This window comes from Aplidium turbinatum, chromosome 12, assembly GCF_918807975.1.
Source record: "Aplidium turbinatum chromosome 12, kaAplTurb1.1, whole genome shotgun sequence".
Classification (NCBI taxonomy): domain Eukaryota; kingdom Metazoa; phylum Chordata; class Ascidiacea; order Aplousobranchia; family Polyclinidae; genus Aplidium; species Aplidium turbinatum.
In genome coordinates this window covers 13,951,939-13,971,936 of record NC_137483.1, presented here as the reverse complement: position 1 = coordinate 13,971,936, position 19,998 = coordinate 13,951,939, and the positions used below count along the sequence as shown (strand labels likewise).

At 35.6% G+C, this 19,998-nt stretch overlaps 2 protein-coding genes across 4 annotated transcripts in view; both read right to left on the bottom strand.

Annotated features, from left to right (window-relative positions):
* Nucleotides 1-1,091: 1,091 nt before the first annotated feature.
* On the bottom strand, nucleotides 1,092-3,710 carry LOC145780529 (uncharacterized). Its single transcript, XM_082592155.1, has 6 exons — nucleotides 3,591-3,710; nucleotides 3,223-3,321; nucleotides 2,719-2,912; nucleotides 2,232-2,399; nucleotides 1,800-1,941; nucleotides 1,092-1,347 (listed from the first exon to the last, which is right to left on the bottom strand). Exons 1-6 carry the CDS (start codon nucleotides 3,663-3,665, stop codon nucleotides 1,324-1,326), a joined length of 702 nt encoding a protein of 233 aa, XP_082448281.1. The 5' UTR covers nucleotides 3,666-3,710; the 3' UTR covers nucleotides 1,092-1,323.
* A 7,831-nt stretch (nucleotides 3,711-11,541) lies between these two features.
* Nucleotides 11,542-19,998, bottom strand: part of LOC145781129 (uncharacterized) — a 29,838-nt gene continuing 21,381 nt past the window's right edge. The window contains exons 12-18 of one of the 3 annotated variants that reach the window (XM_082592891.1): nucleotides 19,773-19,955; nucleotides 18,768-18,856; nucleotides 17,554-17,662; nucleotides 14,842-14,915; nucleotides 13,736-14,321; nucleotides 13,508-13,654; nucleotides 11,542-13,233 (exon numbers count right to left, since the gene is read on the bottom strand). In XM_082592891.1, coding sequence (XP_082449017.1) covers nucleotides 12,797-13,233; nucleotides 13,508-13,654; nucleotides 13,736-14,321; nucleotides 14,842-14,915; nucleotides 17,554-17,662; nucleotides 18,768-18,856; nucleotides 19,773-19,955 — 1,625 coding nt within the window. In that variant the 3' untranslated portion in view covers nucleotides 11,542-12,796. Of the gene's footprint in view, nucleotides 13,234-13,507; nucleotides 14,322-14,841; nucleotides 14,916-17,553; nucleotides 17,663-18,767; nucleotides 18,857-19,772; nucleotides 19,956-19,998 lie in introns of all 3 variants that reach the window. The other 2 variants (XM_082592890.1, XM_082592889.1) reach the window with 2 other exon arrangements.

The following is a 19,998-nucleotide window of genomic DNA, read 5'->3' as shown; positions in this document are numbered from 1 at the left end:
GGTCAGTTTGGAGTGGACTTTGGAATCAATATCTCAAAAATATTTGGAGCAAGAGTAGATCGAGTTTGAAGTCACATACCGTACTTAAAGTCTGAGTAAAGCAAGAGTGGACAAACCTGACTCGTACACATCAGGTTAAATCGCAATCCTCGCGAAAGGCATAGGAAATTCGAAGCAGGTAACCGTACGGTTGCTCTTTGAGAATTTTACTTTTGAACGAATGCTTATTTCAGTCAAAATAAAAATATTTGAAACCAAATAAAAAAAATTCAAAAATTGAATTGAAGGAATATTTATTTTTGGACAGAAAAAGCTTCTTTGAGAGCTTATTCTTCGGAGTTTCGTATACCTGTAAAGGCTTCATTTAAAGGCTTTCAACCAGAGAATTAGTGACGCAGGCCTGGTTACCGAGATTGACAGTGAAGTTTCTGCTTGTTGAAATGTTGTCTGTGCATTTTCCATCCACTAGGTGCCGCTGGATGATAAGCTTTCCTTGAAACGCGTTGTTCAAGCGAAAACCTCGCGAGTCGAACCAGCGCTGCTTGATCTTGATATTTCTTCGTTTATAAAGTCAGGAGCTCAACGCACTTAAACCACTAGTCTTAGGCTATCATTTTATAATCTAGCATCCTCGCCTGCATCAAATGTATCAACACCAATAGCCTAGCTTTCAATATGATTCAAAAGCAATTGCTAGTTTTTTTTTACACGGTAAGCATTGACTGTTCTTTCTCTGCGTTATACTGCAACGTATATTATTATTTTGCTCTTACACTAGCCTTTTATAAAACCTGAAGCTTAGTCTGACGAAAAGCCCGTTACTGGGACTTAATTGCAGCCGTATCTTTAAATCTTAAAATTTAGCTTTTAAATCAGTTGATGAAATGATTGGGTCTGGCAAGATTGAGGACTGACATTTTAAATTAAACCCTGGTCGTTGCTCGCCTGCACGATTTGTAGCGTAAATATCAAACGTCTTCCATTTTTTCCCGTCTTTTAAGCCTCACTGTTGTGAAAAAATAGCACATTTAAGCATTTCACTTTTCAATTGTAACATTCCTTTATTTATTCATTAAATATGGCAAGCCTGGCAATATTCAGCTATAAGTTATATGTATGCGTTAAATAAATAATAAACAAAAACAAAACGCAATGTATAAATAAGCCACTTCCGAAAAACTTCCTGTTCAAAAATATCTTTCAGTGGCGGCAAGGGAGCTAAAATGACTTTTTCACCTTGATGTCTTGCGACACAGAATCGACGTAATGACATTCATTCTTATAGCAATAAAGGTAGCAAGTTTTTTTTTGTAGCTTGCAATTTCATTGAAGGAGTTTCATCAGCTGCTAAAAAGAAAAGGGAATTAAATTAAAATAACAGAGTTTCAGCAATTATAGTTGATCTTAAATTAGCTTGTTTAGAACTGTTCCTTTTATTTATTTAAGAATACAAACAGCAGCAGTCTTTGATGTAAAACCACCAAAACAAACGAAAGCAAAGGTTCTGGTTACATGTTGTATGATTTTTCTTTTCATTGGGCTTAGTGTTGCAGTTACATTATCTTAGTAAATGTACTTTAGTCTTGTTTTATTTAGGATTTTCAAAACGTTCGGTTAATTTACTAACGCATAATAAAAGAGAGAACAATATAAAATACAAAACATTCCCTCCAAATTAAGTTGGATTCTATACGTGGTTTGAAGTAATCGTTCGCTTACGAATCAAACAGCCTACTAGGCTATTGTGTAACTTAAAGCTACATACTTAGTACTCTTTTATCAGGATATTAATGACTTACTCGCTCTACACTCAAGATACTCCGAGTTGATGGGCACGCTTGACATGAACAGCCTGCAGCTTGTGCTCCAACTCTTGGTCTATTGTTGCAAAATGATGAAATTGTTGGCACTCTCTTCTTCATGTTTCGTAGATTGCATACACTGAAAGGACAGGCATTGTAATTTATTTTGTTTTTGTATATCGGGTTGTTATATTTTTCAGCTTTTTTACTCGTTTGAAACTGAGGAGATTATTGTCCATTATAAGAAGAATGAGAAATATTAGACATTAAATAGCCTAAAAGAAACGTTTAGGGTAAATTAAATTTACTAATCTTCATATTGTAGATTTGGGAATCGTTGTTGCCAAAGTTGAGATAATGTAGCAAAATAGAAAAAAATATGTTTCTTTTTGAAAAAACTTTTTGAGCAAAAAATGCATTAAAACTTACTTGCAAATACAGGACAAGAAGCATTGAGTCGACTGACTTGACAATGGCATCACTGGGGGGGCATTGCACGCTGGTGGGTGTTGTGAGGTAGGGCATGTGCATACAGGACCAGGTTTCAAGTTGGCTTGATTGCCTGGACAATGACTTGGATTGGTTTCACTGCAACTCCTGATGAAAAAAGAAAAGTTTTATAGAAAGGAAACAAACAGATTTTCAAAATTGAAAAGTCATTCAGTGTGCTTGATTGTTGTAAAATATGTAGGCCTTTGGTGTGTTATTAAAGTCCTGTAGTAGACAATAATATTTAGAAAAAGTCAAATTAAACTTCAAGAAAATTGATAAACTGTCATTTGCGAGTAGGCTACAGCATAACTAGGCTTAGGCCTAATTATACAAAAGTGATGCAATTTTCAAGTTGAAACAGGCAAACTTTATAAAATCGGACGGAGGGTGCCTGAAAAATTTAACAAAAACATCACATTCTTACTTGCAGTAGCAAGAACGGTCGCATTTGTCTTGGTTCCACTGTGGGCAACTTGATGGTGTGCGGAACTCGCAAAACTTTGCTGGGCATTGAAACCCTGCTGGTAATTCCAATGAAGCTGATGCGCTGCATGCCGGAACAATACCTGTTTTTGGTAATGATTCTTGACAGCAGACGCAACTGCAGTATGATTGTATCTGCATAAAAAATAGACGTTTTGAAACATTTCCAGTAAACACAGTAAGGCCATAGCAAAATTTATTTGTACTTTGTGAGTTTACGTGTTGTTTTAAAGTATCAGTGCTGTTAGTAATAGGAACGATTCTGAAGCATTAGGCTATAGATTATTTACAAATTGAACAACGCAAAATCGTTACTTTATCTCAACTTCCCAATGAATAATAGGATACGCTAAAGAAATACTCTACAACTCTAGTCTTTACTCTACAAAATCAAACGCATTTCAGGATGCCGTTTCTGTGACACACGAATAAAAATATGACTTACCTTTTCCAAATGTTGGATTTGTTGCGGTGTTATTCGAAAGACGTTGATCTTTAAATTAAATGTTTTGGCAATAGCGACTAGTTGTGCGTGTTGCCTTTTCTAAAATAAAACAAAAGGATTATATAATGTAACTTACAATGTGTAGGGCTGCAGGCTACTAAGCAAACAAAGCAATTGATTTAGAATTTAAGGTTTGAAATCAAACAGATTGTCAAAGTTGTGTTTGGACTGTGGCATTTTTCCAGTTCAAAAAAAGTTAAGATATTTTTGCATAGGTTCTATGCTACGAAAACACAACGAAACTCATCTCTGACATTGAAGTTAACAGATTGTTTTACGATAAAAAATGAAACTAAATTTTTTCTTACCTTGATTTTTATTCTGGTGGGTATTGACATCACTACAACGGCCAAGGTCAAAATTGTCAAAACTAACCTGATCATTGTGAATGTTTTAAGTTTTTATTTTTACTTTCCTATAAAAAGAAACCTTTTCTGAAAGACAAAAACTTCATGAAATATCTCTATGATTTCAACCAGCATGACATTATCCCAAGTTATATAACCATTTTGTTTCGGAAATTTAAACATGGTCTACTCATAGAATATTAAATCGTACGATTCCAGTCTTTTTTGTACGATTAAACTCCTGGAGAAGAATCCATGGAGATGTGCTGTGTTTCTTGGTTGACACTGTCATATATAAGCTCACACTCTTTTACTTTCGAAAAAAAGCATACCCTCAAGCTGTTGGAGTTTTAAAATAGCCGGTAATTAAGAGACCGTGGCAGAATGTCTAAAAAAAGCAACTGCAGGATTAACTGATAAGAGTTGATTCAAGTAACGAATGGAAAAGATTTTCAAATTTTGCTGCAACTGCAAACAATGAGAAGCAGTTTTCGATCATCTTGAGATAAATCAACAGTAAGTAAATAAATTAAAAAGATCTTTTGATTTTTTTGTGCGATTTTGATCAAAAAAATTTGCCACTTTGTTGTCTAATTTGAAATTTGCTCTTTGCCGACGACAAAAAACTTGGTTTCTTGTATAAAAAAAAATTGAAACTGCATCAAAAATTCAAGATAAGGTTTGCATGAAAGCGTGGCAATGAGTTCAAAAACTATCGGCACTGAGAAGAAACGCACCAATTGGCAGTACTTTAAGAATTAGGCCCACTCATCTGAAAGAAATCTTGACTGATAAAATAAATGATTACTTTATGATTAATTTATCATACATACTGTAGACTTTTATAATTACTCTGTCAATATAGTTAAAGTTATATAATCAAACATGTATTAGTCAGTGTTAATTTTTTTCAGAACTTTTTTGATTTTGCGATCTGTGATTTACAGCCTTCTAGCTAGACAAGAGAATATTTCAGCACTCCGAATATAAATGGATTTTTGCTTGCGAAACAAATTTTTTCAATTTATTTACTTTGAAATACTAGTTAATAGGCATTTTTTAAAGCGGTGGGAAACCACATCAATGGAGTTAAGTTTGTTTTGTAAAATCGGAAAAATCAAGTCAATAACATCCCAGACAGCAAATCAGTCGTTTTATACATTGACTAAAGGTTTTAGACGTTGAATCAACGTAAAAAAACGACTGATTTTCTGGCTATCACTGACACAGGGATTGGAAGAAATAATTTCGTCCATAATTTTTTTGTAGCGCACGTGATTCGCATGACAACAAGTGACCTTCTAAAGATCGAGGTCTTTTCGGTAATCAAGCAGAACTTCGTAAATTATTGCAACAAGTCCAAGAATTGGCCTTTTAACAATCTATCTTCATCAACGGTTTGGCTGTAATGAGAGACATTATTAATTTTTATCATCTACTTGGAAGACTTAAAATCTGAAACTTTAAGTTTGCACCGACAGACTTTTGAAGGCCTAATCGAAAAACACTTAAAATATGAAGTATTTACGCTGTTGCGATGAGACTTTATATAAGAGCGTAGCTTTCTGGTTACGTATATACAATAGGAAATGATATGTCATGCGGTTATACAAACCACGCCAAGTCATTTATGTTCGATATGTGACATTTGGTTTGTATTGCTATAACGGTGTAAAATAATTTTTTTTTGGACATATATGGTAGAGAGTTTGAATCGACAAAAATCGTTTAGAAAGTCATTTTATAGATCTATCACAAACCACTATCAGGAAAGTAAATTAATTTCAACACTGATATAACCTATATCACGTTTTTAATTTTTTGTTGAGCTAAATAAAGAATAATGAGACACACTTCGATAAGGTTTTTAAAATCGACATGGTGCTCGCGATTGTAATCTTTGCCTTCTCTTAAGATCTTAAATCACAAATTTAGCAATGATTATTTACAACACTGTGTTTACAAAATAACTTACTCAGACTTCTTTGAAAGCGCAAGCTGCGATAACCTACGAGATCTATTCTGACATTGCTTTTACCGATCGCAGTATTTATTAAATTGTTATATTTAGGCTCACTTTAATAATGATAGATAGATTTGGTTAAATGAAGGTCAGAAGGACAGTTGCAAGAAGAGAGCTTTAGCTCGGTGGAAAATTCCCAAGAAGATGTTTCCAAAACTCTGTCGGTTTATTTTGTATTATTTCACATGTTCGGTTTCCATACAGCTTAAAACTATAAGCTACACTGTACTCTGTAACACTTACGGTTTTTGGCATTTAAAATTTCGTTGAAACTCATTAACGAAACTTTAAGTATTTTCCCACAATGCCATTGCCTTGCTGTGACTGTCCCAGCTTGATACACTGACCAAACCTAAAAACGTTTTTTGAATTTCTAAAATAAACAAAAAACCACTAAAATAATTTTGTCTTCGTGCCCTTCTAACAAACTTTGTGGGTAGTGGATAGATTTGCTTGTCAATTTATTTAAAAACAGCTTCGAAAATGATTTATTAACTTATTGGCATAGATGCAATACATTTTTTATTATAGGCCTAGATTAATTAATGTCAAAAGCAGGAAGCAGCAATTGCAATTAAAAGTTTGAAATGCATTAAAAACTGACATAAAAAATTAACCTCTACCTTTCGTTTCTTGCTCACGACGCAAACTAAAACACAAGAAATAAGCTAACTAATTAAATATTAAACACCCTAGTTTTTATGATTTACTTAGTCAGTGGTTTCCAATCGGAATTTTGTAGACCACGTGGGGGTCGTGAAATGTTTTACTGGGATGCATTAAGCTATACATTGATTTCAGGAGAAAAGACAAACATTTAAGCGGAATAATTAATATATTTATCAATAATTTTACAACACTTTCATTCAGGGTCGTCAGTCGTTACTCTCAGAAATTTTTGAAAGCATAGCGTGACCACGAAAAGGTTGGGAGCGACAGGGTTAATAGCTACACGTAACAAGTAAATCATAAAATTTAAAAAATACAAAATTATTTAATTTATTTTTATGTAACGCTTTTATCATAAAAGTGTGATTTCATCCATAAAACGATTTACCGAGGACGTGGTATACTATTAAATTGCTTTCAATGCAATTTCATTTATTTCTTTAGCGTGATATAGGCCTATGCACTTTTTGATTGTATATTTTCGTTAAGACAAGCGACCCATCGGATACCATAGTAACTTAAAAGAATTATTGGGAATGCCAAAGTAGAAAACTTGATTATTGGCCTCTTACTTTCATATGTCCAAAACCGATTTGTTAATTTTCAACACTTTGAACGAAACCCAAGCTCACAAAACCATTTGATGATATTTTCACGTTTTACCAGTTTCGAGCGTTACTTTGATGCTAATGCATCGACACTTTGATTATTTCATACGACGGATGGGTTTGTGTTTGTTTTAAATCTGTACAAAAATGCACAGTCTCGAAATAAGTAAAGACAACGTAGATCTGTACGGTACAAGACACTAACAAAAACTAAACAAGCCAAAACTAATCCTCATCTAGCACAAAATGTGAATTTGAGAGTTAACATGAGACAACATTCAGCAGCTGAGCTAGTTTGAGGTCAATGTGTCAAACGGGAGACTAAACATAGCTGAAGGGATATTCTGGCCTTCTTTAAACTATGCAATAATTAGGTCCCAAAACAGTTGTTTGACGACACAATGAACCTCAACAAAATAGTTGGTCAACACGCCCCGCCTACCACTCCTTAAATTGCTAAAGGTCTGATACAAACTCACTTTTATGCAGTTGAGTAAATGCATGCTTAAACAGGCATTAAAGTTATTGCAATAAAATTATAAAGTTAAAATTACAGTTAAAGTTATAAAGTTGTTCACAGTGTACATTGAGTAAAAACACAAAGTAGTGAAACAGATTGTCTGGTAAATGGTACTCTGTAAATGCAAATGCTTAAACAGGCAATAAAGTTATAAAGTTGCTCACAGTGTACATTGAGTTAAAAAACAGAAAGTACCGAAACAGAGATTTGGTAACAAACACAAAGTACCGGCACAGATTGTCTGGTAAAAATTCGTAACGAGTCAGCAAGCTAGTTTTGTTTTTTCATTGATTTAACATCTGTTAATGAACGTTGAATCAATGTACAAGGAAATAATTTGCCACATCACTGTCTTCAAACAAACAAGGTGACGCCTTGTGTTTAACGCCATTGCAAAGATTTTGTGCGTATGAAATTTAATTTAATGCAGCGACGCGATTGAAATCTCTTTGATAGATTGATATCAATTACAGCAATTGACCCGAGTGAATAAGAGTAATAGAGTAGTTAATTAGTTCTTTTATCTATCTTGATTTTAGGAAATCCCAGGCAATGCGTTTGTTTGCAGGTCATCTCTAAAGCGCAACGGAGCAAAGCACTATACACTTCTTTCACACTTTGTTGGATAAACGCAAGAACCCGGATAAACATTGACCGCAAGTAAATGATCATCTTTATGTGTTCTTGCAAGTTTGCCTCTTCGTGCTGCAATTCCAAAAAATCTAAAAGTAAAGCTCGTTTGATAGAGCATTGGTAGAGAATTTGTCTTGTTGAACCATAGACACACGAAGCCCAGCAACGAAATCAAATTTAACATATCTACGTTTATTACAATAATTTACAGAAGTCGAAAAAGAAAACTACATCGAAACAAATTTCAAACGTTTTCGACATACAAGATGTTCTCTTCAGGAATAACATACAGTACTTATGTGTAAAATGGTTAAATATTAAATTTATCAACAACAACAAAAATGCCCAGTGCTTTTGACTAGCTCACTGTGCAGCTTTTTTTCATATTGATAAATTTAATATTAAACTTATTAATTATTATTAAACTTATTAAACTATTTTGTTTAGATTTAAACGTAGTAACGTACTGTATGCTATTCTTGAAGAGGACATCTTGTGATGTCGAAAACGTTCGCAATTCGTTTCGATGTAGTTTTCTTTTTTGACTTCTGTAAATTATTGTAATAAACTTAAATATGTTAAATTGGATTTCGTTGCTAGGCTTCGTGAGCGTATGGTTCAATAAAGCACGTTTGTAAAGCGAAAGACCAAAAGTAAAAGTTCCTAAAGCACGTTTTGTTATCCCATTACGATAAGATTTGTTTACCAAACACAAGGCATATCATATACTCTATGGCTAATAGGAACTCTTAATCTCGAAGTATGCTTTTGAGAACGGCTCTAACAGTTTAACTTTTTCAACTCAGCCGAAGGTATTAAAAACAATAAAATGCATTGCGTTTGACGCTTCAATTTTTTTTGTTTGTAACCAATGTTGTAGATTAAATTGCAAATCTAAAACTTATAGTAACAACATTTTAAAAGTTTTATGGTATATCACAGGCCCCAGATTTTACAAGTCGGTAATATTTTAAATCGTAAAAAAATTAAAATTAGATTGACCCGCAAAATGATAGGTAAAACATTGCAAAAAATCATTGAAGTTAATTTACAAAATTGACTGAGTAAAGTCACGATTTCACACAATGCTTCGAGAAAAAGGCTACAGCTTGTGTTGGTGCGTTAACTAAAACACGAGCAAGACAAATGAAGCTTTTGTTTCAGCAATACCGGCGATAATATTATAATTCTTCCAAGAGCTGTTGACATGCCCTTTAGATTTTCTTCCGCACCCTTTTCCTGCGAAGGTTTAACCAAAATAACGAGAAGAATCACGAAATTTTCTTCTCAGTTCGTTCTCATTAACTCAACAATTTAAGCTTCAAATCTCGTGGGTCGTCTACAGTGTACAGCCAACCAATCACACCATGAGGCCGTGAGTTAAAATAACTCCTTACTCAGAACCTCAGTTTTTCTTTTTAAAAACCTCTCTAATCCTAATTGAAAGCAGCAAATTTTGCATCTTAGTTTCGAAGATATTTCGACGATTAGTCATGCTAACACATTAAACTTTTTTCTGCATCTGCGTAAAATAGGCCTATTGTAAAAGTGGACACTTGGTTTCGTTTGACCATCGTAAACAATAAGGACTAAACCAAACGTTTCCAAACTGTGTGCTTAAATTTAGCATGGGTTGCTCTTCACAACTAAGACACACTGCAAGTGCAAATCGGCATTGTTTGGTGTGCTGTTGTCGGAAAAAGTTGAAAAACCACTGGACTAGGCTATTGCGCGTATTGCCATGAAACAGCAGAATTAGACAAGCCACCGCGCTGGCATATTCCTCTGAAACAGTTTAATAATTTTGATGCTATATGCGTCGACAAATTAAAACAATGAAATAGTAAATATATGTGTTTCTTTTTCAAAAGACCAACACAAAACTGGATTGGTCGAATCTTTTCGCACAACAATATTAAACTGCTATTTCCTGAGTTTCCATTTTCAGAATCTCATGCGGCTCTCACTCAAAAAGTAGAATAATGTAACAAAGTCTTTGGCTTATATCCTCGGACTAAAAAATGCTCATTTGGAAATTAATCCTGAAAGTTTTGCATGATACAAAGGTTAAGCCTTGATTATTGAGATAGGTTTGTCGTATCCAGGCTTACACCTGGTGGTTGAAGATTTAGATTAAGTAGGCGGGAAGGCAAGGAAGCCAATCTTTTTGTCCACCTTCAGGCATGCCTGTGTCCTGCCAGAGACACAGCCGCATGCTTTTGAGCGGTGTCGAACCGGCGCCCTTTCGATTGCCCTTCTAGGGCTCTCAGCAATCGGCTATACAGCTGACAAAAAAAAGTTGAGATAGGTTACCGCATCTTTATTATTACAATACCACCCACCCTCCATACAATGTGCCTTCTGCCCATGTCTTTACCATCATAGACTGGGCCTCCAAAGCCACATACGACATCACCATCTAAAGCCAAATTCGATTTGAAGACAAACCAGTGCTCGGACACGAGCTGGAGCCGACGACGACGACGATTATTACAATGTACATACACACTGTTTCAATGAACTCCAGCATACAACTCCAACCACTGACAATTTTTCTTCTTTATAAGCTGTAGGCCACCATGACTTTTGAAAACAATACTACAAAACCATACACATAGTGTAGTCCGAAAAAGCCATGAAAACCTGTGGTTTGCTTGAATTTCAAGTGTATGAATAGAGGCTACGTAGGAAGACGTAGCCTATAACAGGCTACATGAAACGAAAAAACAACTTTTTTTCTGTTAAAATTAGATTCTATTCAAAAGTAATCGCAAACATTGGATTTGCCGTTATACTATGACGTAGTTTTGGTTAACGCAAATGCAAGTAATACAGATTACAGAGAGTGGACTGCTTTGGTTCTTCGGCAGTGCTTTTTGAAACATTTTGATAAGAAAACTCATTAAACCGCTGGAAGTAATCAAAGTTTTCAATTGAAAGGTCTAGATCTCAAGCAAAACGCGTTTGTTGATAGATTTTATTTATTGATTGAATAGGCAATAGTGTTATATTGATAATGCTGGAAGCCAGCAAAGCACAAAGTCGCATATAAACTTTATTGATATCGAGAATAAAATTAATTTTTAACATAATACAATTAAATTTTTTAAACAGCATTAAAGATATTTGCAAATAAAACGATAAATTACAATACGAGATAAGGAAAGTTGATCTGAACGTTCCCAACTACCAACAGTCGCATATTGATCGTGAGATTTAATAACCTCGTTATTGAAACATTTTGTCATATCAGTCCAGAATTCAATCGTGATCTGGCTTTACTTCTAGCATAAGGTTCTTGTTGGGCTTGTCAGCTTCATGTATCGGAAGCTCTATGAAAAGGCAAAGAAACTGCTGGTGATCTGTAAATATTTGAAGATGTGGATGTTTGACCTACAAAATCATCACCGTTTACAATCTGAATAAGGATTTCAGGAAGAATTTTACAAGCCAGAATAGTTAAAATATTAATCTTTTAATTTTCACAACCGATTGCGCAAAAAAATAATAGATAACAAAAATTTACAAGCAAAGCTTAAAAACCGTTGTTCAGCAATATCAGAAAACAATAAAATAACAAAATGAAGAATGATACTTTGAGCTGCACAGAAATTAAGATATCGTGTTTGACGCTGATGTGTTTCATGTCATTTCTCAGGAATCTGAGAAAAAACATCAACAAATCTCGAGAAACGGCCATTAACGTATCATGATGTTGAATGGCATGCCTTTCAAAGTCGTTTCGGACGGGATATAAGCAAAAAAGCTGATTGCACCGTTGAACTGTGCATTTAGTCAAGAAAACTTGAAGCAAAAATATACTTTCTGGCAACTGGTCGAAAAATTGCAGCAAGGTTAATATATGTCTTTGTAAATACAAGATTATGTTGAGCATTTAGAAAGATATGCGTAGAGTTTTGACAAACGTTTGTTCATATTTTTTTTTTGAAGGATTAGATGTATAGCCGAAAACGTATGCAATTTTTTTTTTGTTTTCTTTTCTTATCATGTGAAATGTTGTGCTGTTCCTTATTTGTTTATAGTTTAAAAACAAAAACAGTTTGGATCAATTACTTGGCCAAACAATAAATGCGTTTCTCAGAAGCAACCACCTTTTTAAATCAATCGCAGCAGTACTTTTGTTCGTTAAAGTGAAACAAACGAAAATAAATGGCGATGTTTTTTAAGATAAGTGTAAACGTGAAAAAATATCAATCAAATATTTACAACATTCGAAGAAGCAAACATAACTTGCTTATTTTGTTACTCTACTTCCACTTATTTTTGCAAATGATAACGAATACGCTTCAACTTCGTGCAATCGACTAATAGAAGATACCTACATTTCACAATGATTGGCAGTCATGCACAGTTGAATTAACTCAGTTTGGTGCCTGGTTTTAAATTTTCTCGCACCTTTTCTAAGAGCACATCGGATTGCAACTTTAAATAGAAATTTGCCGGAGAATCAAGGTACCACCAATTTCAATACACAATACAGTAGGAAGGAATGCAAGTTTTACAGCGCCACATGTCATCCTCTTAATGATGTAATGTCTACGTAATTGTCATGTTCTTCCAATGTGTGCCTTACGTAACCATTGACGTCATAGTTAGTGAAGTTTCACTTTAGTATTTTAGTCGTGAACTTAAAAAAAGTTTTCATTACAAAGTGGTAGATATGCATGTTTATTCAACATCAAGTCTCGCTGATTTAACGAAACGCTTCTGATGTTTCAATTATCTTGAAGGGCAAGGCCTTTCCTGAGGAGCTGGATTGACGAGTGGGCTGTGACTTTCCATTCGAGATAACTGCTGGTTTGACGGAAACACCCCCGCTGTTTTGCCGGCTTGGTTTGACGTAAGACTGCTGCCGCACGCTTCCGCTTTCGAACATTGCGCGGGCAGTCTTGAACTTAGGAGTGAATGGCTTCTCTTCCTCTTCTTCACGCCTCTCCTCCTTTATGGTGCTGACCACTTCCTCTGCTTGTTTTACTTTTCTCAGCTTTTGGTGAGCTTCGACTAAGTTTTCGGTTTTCGAAGCTTGATTTATAGTGAAAGCAGGAGAATTTTTCTTTACTGATTGCCGGAGTGGCACTTGCTTGTTGGCATTGCTGGCAGCCACAACCGATGGGGTGAATTTGGGTGGTTCTGCAATGACAAAAGTACTTTTCAGAGCCTGCTTAAACACCATAAAACCAAACTGAAACACATTGTCAAACGACAATTACGGTCATGGAACGAACCGTTGGTATCGGAATTTAACAAACCAAGCAATTTTTTTGTAATATTATTGTTTTGATACCATTTAAACTTACAGCACAAATAAATAAGCATACTTTTATATTTTACTTATTAGCCTACATTGATAAATTTTGGTCAACTTCTTTTTTACCTCAAACGTTTGAGTTTTATATAATTTTACCTGGAAATGATTGGGCTTCCTCTGCAGCTTTTTGTCTTAACTCTTCTGCAATCTTTTCTCTCATTTCTTGTTCAATTCTTCTCTTCATTTCTTCCTCTTCTTCTTCTCTCTTTCGCCTCAACTCTTCTTCTTTTCGTTTCATTTCTTCTTCTTCTTTTTGCTTCATCTCTTCTTCAAGCTTTCTTTTCATTTCCTCTTCCATTTGTTGCCTCATTTCTAGTTCCATACGTTCTTCTTCTTTTTGTTTCATTTCTTCTTCAAGCTTTCTTTTCATTTCCTCTTCCACTTGCTGCCTCATTTCCAGTTCAATACGTTGCCTCATTTCCTCCTTCATTCTTTCTTCCATGTTCTCTTTCATTTCTTCGACGATTTCTTCCTTTACTTCTTCGATAATTTCTTCCTTAACGTTTTCCACAAACTCTTCTCTTGCCTCTTCTTGCGCGTCTTCTCTTATTTCTTCACTCACTTCTTCTACAGCTGCAACAACAGCAGCACCTATTACAGCGTCTTTGATTTCTTCTCGAATGTCTTCTCGGATTTCTTCTTGGACGTCTTCGATAGCTTGTTCACGAATCTCATTTGCAATCTCAGTTAATTCTTCTTCAAGATTTTCTTCAATTTCAGAAGCTATTTCATCTCGCACTTCCTCTTTCACTTCTTCAACTGCTTCAGAGATTTCTTCCTTCACTTCTTCTGCAACTTCATCCCGGACTTCCTGCTCATGAAACTCGTTGATTGCATCTTCGATGAGATCCGTAACATCTTCTTCTTCAGTGGGAGGAGGAGGAAACTCCATGACAGGTGAGGAAGGCTCCTAGCAAAAAAAAATTGACGTAAATAGAAAAATAAATTGCCTTCTCTTTAATATTTTTCGTTCTTAAGAAATCTCGAAAGAGAACAGCAAACAAACTGAAATCAACGGAGAGTAATTGCGCCACTGTCTTTAACAAGCTAAATTTCACAATCAACTAACAAGAAAGAAAGCAAAAAGTTCATTTTTTTTCTTGTTTTTGTCTTTAATATGACTTTGTTTATCTCTTAAGATTAAACAGATGTTACAGCAAGTTACTTAGATAATAATATTAAAATGCCTTTAACTTTTTATCTGAAAACATTTTAAATAGATAATGAAATCTATAGATGATAATGGTAATTGAGTAATAGGTTTGATTCAGTCACATTTTCTTCATTTCAGGAAGTAAGTTATGTTCACGGAGACTACACTTTCAACAATAGATGTTAGCTGTGAATCTGTAGTAATACCAACATTACAACAGGCGTCCAGGTTTACAACACCCATGAAAAGCCAAAGAACAATTTGATGAGAAGCTTACCTGATCATCTGAGCTGACGTGGACGGTGGCTTCCGCCTCAATGATTGAGGATGAGTTAGAGCGCGAGTCCAAATCTGAAATACAACTTCCTCAAATCAGAAAATGTTACTTTTGATAGGAAACGGCAAAGACCAAACTTAACCCGTTAAACTGCAACTGCACGATGACTTTGACCGCACTTTATCTGAAAGAGCATGTTTCAATCTGTAAATACCAATCTCGCCCTTACATTTTAAGGCTATATTTATCTCAATAAAAATTATGGTTTTCCACTCGCTTGTATTTTTGGCCACGTTCCTTCAATGGCGGATTGCATTGCGCAACACGCAGATTATGACGTCAGTTGGAGTAAGACTGAAGCGACAATCGCTTTTGCAAGTCCTTTTATTTAGTTGTGTTTGTTCTAGAGCAGTGGTCGGCAACCTTTTTTAACAAAAGAGCGATTCTGTTACATAATTTGGCAGATATGACCAGCTGAGAGCCACAAAACGTAATACTGTATATGTGTTTCAAGTAGCCCTAGATCAGACCACTGTTTCTTTGCTACCGAACAATTCTTTTTTATGCCGTCATCTCTATCTGTGTACGGCTTTCCTCGCTTAACAATCTATTGAGCTGCCACAAAACTAGCAACATTGGTGTGGCATGGGGCTGTTATCAATTTATTGATCTATTGAGCTTCGATCTTGTTGCACGTGCTTTTTATGTGAAGGCAGGTAGTAGGCTATAGGCTCTTTGCAATCTCAAGTTTGAAAAAAATAAGCCAGGTCTGTTGACTGATCCATTGAAATTGTTGCTTAAGGGACAAACCAAAGCTGTCATCGGCCCGTGTGAGGTAAGGTACGTCTTAAACAATGTTATGTGACATTCGAACCACGAAATCGAGCAGTGTGTAAGGGTGCTTAACGGCATGGCGGAGAGCACCTCTTGCATCACTGTGTTGGACGACTTCCATGCAATGGTCAATCCAGCAGTCCTACAAACCTTCTGCAGGGTTGATAGGAAGAATTGGTCATAAGTCATACGTGCCAACTTTAAGTCATAAGTAGAGTAGACAACCGGAAACAGACATTGCCGTCGGCTGCAGCGTGGGTCAGGTGTACGTCGGAAGGTGTACACCGATGCATAGCGCTCAAGTCCGCTTTCCCGCAATGCAGGATAAAGATAAACAAACAAACAATTGGGAAAAAGATGGCAAGCCCAGAGAACGCGAGAAAAAGTTGCCAAATGAGTGAGTTTACTTGAGCTTGTTTACTGTTCAACAGCCTTTCAAGAGCTGGTTGCGTAATTGTTCCACTCATTATTAAACGAAGCTGTTATATCTCCCAGGCAATTCAGGCTGGTCACTTATAGGCACGTGCTGCAGTGGCTGTTGGATGGAGAAGTTCTGGGCAAGTCGAACAGAGTCGTGCTGCCATCCTGCATTGTCTCTTTCATCCGTAGAAAGTACCCCAGCGACGATGGAGATTATGCTGGGTTCCGAAGACCAGTGTTACCATTTTAGTCTTTTTAAAACCAAATCTGGTTTATTTGCAATTGTTTGGTTTATTTTTTCGATTTAGTGTTTTTTTGGTTTGTTTTCGATTCGTGTGTCGTAATGCGATTTGTCATCAGTATTGTATGTTGGTTTATTCTTTTAGTTTATTTCTGCTTCAAATTGGTTTATTCTGGTCTTTTTTTAGCTTTATCTAGATTATTTTTAAAAAACCTAGATGTCAACACTGCCGAAGAAAGTCCCAATGAATGTCCCAATAAAGAGTTATCGCATGATAGTCGACTGTAGCCTACTATGTCCTATAATACAAAATGTTTTCGATATAACCAAATTTGGCTGTTGTAATCTACGAAACTAGCCTTCGGCGATGGGCTTCGCAAACCACTCCTGGCACACAGGCATGAAGAACTAAATTTGTATAATGGTGGCTGAAAGATGCGCCTTCATTATGGATGCCTTATAAATTTAAGCATTCACTAGCAACCAAGCCTATCTCGGCTAGTTTGGTCTCAACTAAGCTCGACTCCAACTGACATCATATCACTAGGTGGCCTTAACGAGTTTGCCACTTCCAGGTAGCGCGAGAGAGAACCGCTAGAGAGCGTGGGAAACGGCTCGGTTTCTCGGCTGTGGGCCTCACTTGTCAGGAAGTGAGTTTTTCAACAGGTACCGGATGTCTTGGCAATGGATTCTAGCCAATGTTAATTCGATCGCGCAGTTGCACTTTAAGTGCACAATTAACTTTTCGCAACTCGAGTTATTGTGCGCATTTAATTTAGTGACTCCCAGCATTTTTCGTCGCACTTTTACTTTGTAGAGTATTGGGAAGTCCTCAGCCCACAGTGCAACAAGCTTTTGTTTTTATTTTCTTTTGTAATTTTTGCTTCATTTGTCGTTTTGACCATTCCGGAAAAGTCGATATTGGACTATTGTTTTCTGATGTAATCGCATTATCGCTGCGTTATTTCTGTCAGACTGCAATGTCATTGGAAACAATGTTCCTCGGTATCTTTACAGCGGGGCTTAGACTAAGCAAATAGAGGAAAGCGAAATTAAAAGTGCCATGAATACGAAAACGACAATAGTTGTCTTAGCACAGCAAGAGCGACTGTATTGGGCGACAACTGTTGTCATATGCACTTAACAGGTTAACGGCAAGTTAATTGAAATTGAAAAAAAGGTTTAAATTTTCGAAAGCGTTATTTAATTCATCTTACTTTCTTTTGCTTCGGACACAACTATAGAGAGTAGAAGATTTCTCGTGATATTGATTGACCGTTCTTTGTAGTATAAATCAGCTTCTTTATCCACAACAAGAAAGTTAACCTAAAAAGTGAGGTAACACCACTGCAGAAAAAGTAAACCGTGCAAAGTTAATTATGCACTGCAAATATTGCTCGTGAAGCTGTCTCACAATCCTGAGAAAATTTACAATAATTCAACATTTAAATAGAAATCGATAATACAATTCTAAACACAAAGATTAACTTTACATTTGAAATCACAGAACATGTACTGCACAGAATAACATTTACAAGAAATATGTATATCTTCATTTCACGTTTTTTGAAAGAAACATTTCAAATCTAATGCTCCAAATTAACTTTGTGGGTTTTGCTGCTTACATTGCGGCAATGCCAAAGTCAGCAATGGTAGTTTCCAATTTCCATTTTCTAATAATTTGGTTATTAACCATACACTGTTGTTTATGATATGGACAGCATTCAAGTAGATTCTATGCCTGAGCCGCATTAAGTCGATCTAATCCAATACCTCAAACCTGTTTAAGTGTTCTCTGTAAACGTAATCGAATGCGATGCCAATGAAGCAGTGAGTTCAAACTTAATCTGCAATCAAGCCACGGCGGATCTAGCAAATTTCAATCGTAGCGTTTGCAAAACTTTTACTCATGCAACTAGCAATTCTACATGGAAGGCCTGCATCTACATTAGCTTGTCAATGTTTCAAATACAAGTTTTTTGGACCGTTGAATTGTTTGAAGTTCATTCGGCACGAATATTTTTGATGTTTATTTGTGTCGTTTCGTTTCAAAATAATTTTCGTTATGAAGAATTTCGTTTATTTTTCTTCCAAAACTTTCCTTTTAATTTTCTTCCAAAAGACAAGCAATTTTGCGTTGCTATTTGTTTGAAGCTAAACTAAACCGCACCACAAGAAATTCAGAACTTAGGAACTGCAATGAACTTTAAAATGGGGATTAAGCGTCTTTGCGACACAATCTTTAAAATGTGCCATGTGCCCAAACTCACAAAATTCAAAAATCTCACGTACTTAAAGAATCTTATCACTTCCTAAGGAATATTATTTCTAAAAAAGTATTACTTGGAACAAAATGGAACCAGACTTGTGTTTTGTGAATTCCATTAAGGATGAAGTTAATACACAAGTACGAAAATATAAGCTCCTTTACCTTGTCCCCACTGGCTTTGATTATATCAACTACGTCATCGTGAGACATGCCATCAACTTTGTCCCCGTTTGCTTCAATCACTCGGTCTCCTGTGACAAGATATGTTTCTTTAAATTATTGCATTGTTTCATATAGGCATTCGTATCTTGTAATTTTTTCTTTTTTTTTACCATCTGCACCCAATTGTGTATAAAAAACTTGTTGATTAAATTATGACTTGGATTTTGAATTGGAGCTTTTGACATAAATGATATAAAACCGCAATCAACTTGCATGGCACTAATTTTGATTGCTGACTGCAAGAATGAAAACTTGAACATAGCCACAGACCCAGCTGGCACATCAGCCATTTTTACATTGATTTAACGTCTGCAGTCGTTGAATCAATGTAAAAATGACAGGTTAACTGGCTAAGTAACAGCATGTAAGCTCACATAGCTGTGTTCATTTACAAGTTCGGGAAAACATGTCACAAGAAAAAAAATTGACAGGCAGCAACATGTGTGTGTGAAAAGGAATCAAGATGATTTTAGGTTTCAGGGAATCAACAAACCTTAGCAATCTACAGACTAGGAGTATTCTACTGAGTTCAGTTATTTTGTATCCCTATCAAAGCAATATAGAGAAATATTGTAAACAAAGATGATATCTCCTGCTATTTTAAAGTTTTTTTCTTGTGGCGTCGACGGATATAAACAATTTCATGTTTAAAAAATTACAAAATGTGATGAGAAAAAAAGTCGATTGAACGGAGCTGTAGCTTATTTACACAATATAGAAAAAACTTTATCTCCAAGTTGCTAATATTTTTGCTTATGAAAAGCAAAAAAAATGACTGCAAACGTTAAAGAAGCAAAAAATGTTTGGGTGAGTCTGCAGAAAAGAAATAATTTTTAATCCATACACTTATGAATAAATGGAAAAAGTTGACGTTTGTGAATACTTTGGCACTCGAAATTAACAAAAATCAACGTCAAAATGCAAAAATCCAACGTTAAAAATTACCTTCTAGTAAACCAGCTTTTGCTCCTGCTCCGTTTTCTGCAATCTGGTGAATGTACTGACCGGGTCTGTCCCCTCCTTCAGTATTTAAATGGAATCCGAATGTGTTGTTCTCTTTGGTGAGTTCGCAGTAGCGAGGAAGGGGCCTATTGGAATCATCCGGACCGTTTTCCGTCTTGGTTCCTTCTGAAAAAAACAAAAAAGTCGAAATCTCTAAATAAACCTCCAT

Bases quoted from the DNA above. Each gene is read 5' to 3' on its own strand.
- LOC145780529 (XM_082592155.1), bottom strand. From the start codon at position 3,665: ATGATCAGGTTAGTTTTGACAATTTTGACCTTGGCCGTTGTAGTGATG. The intron at 2,400-2,718 runs GTAAGAATGTGA...TTTTTTCATCAG, and splicing joins GACCGTTCTTGCTACTGCAA to GAGTTGCAGTGAAACCAATC. The intron at 1,942-2,231 runs GTAAGTTTTAAT...CTGTCCTTTCAG, and splicing joins TTCTTGTCCTGTATTTGCAA to TGTATGCAATCTACGAAACA.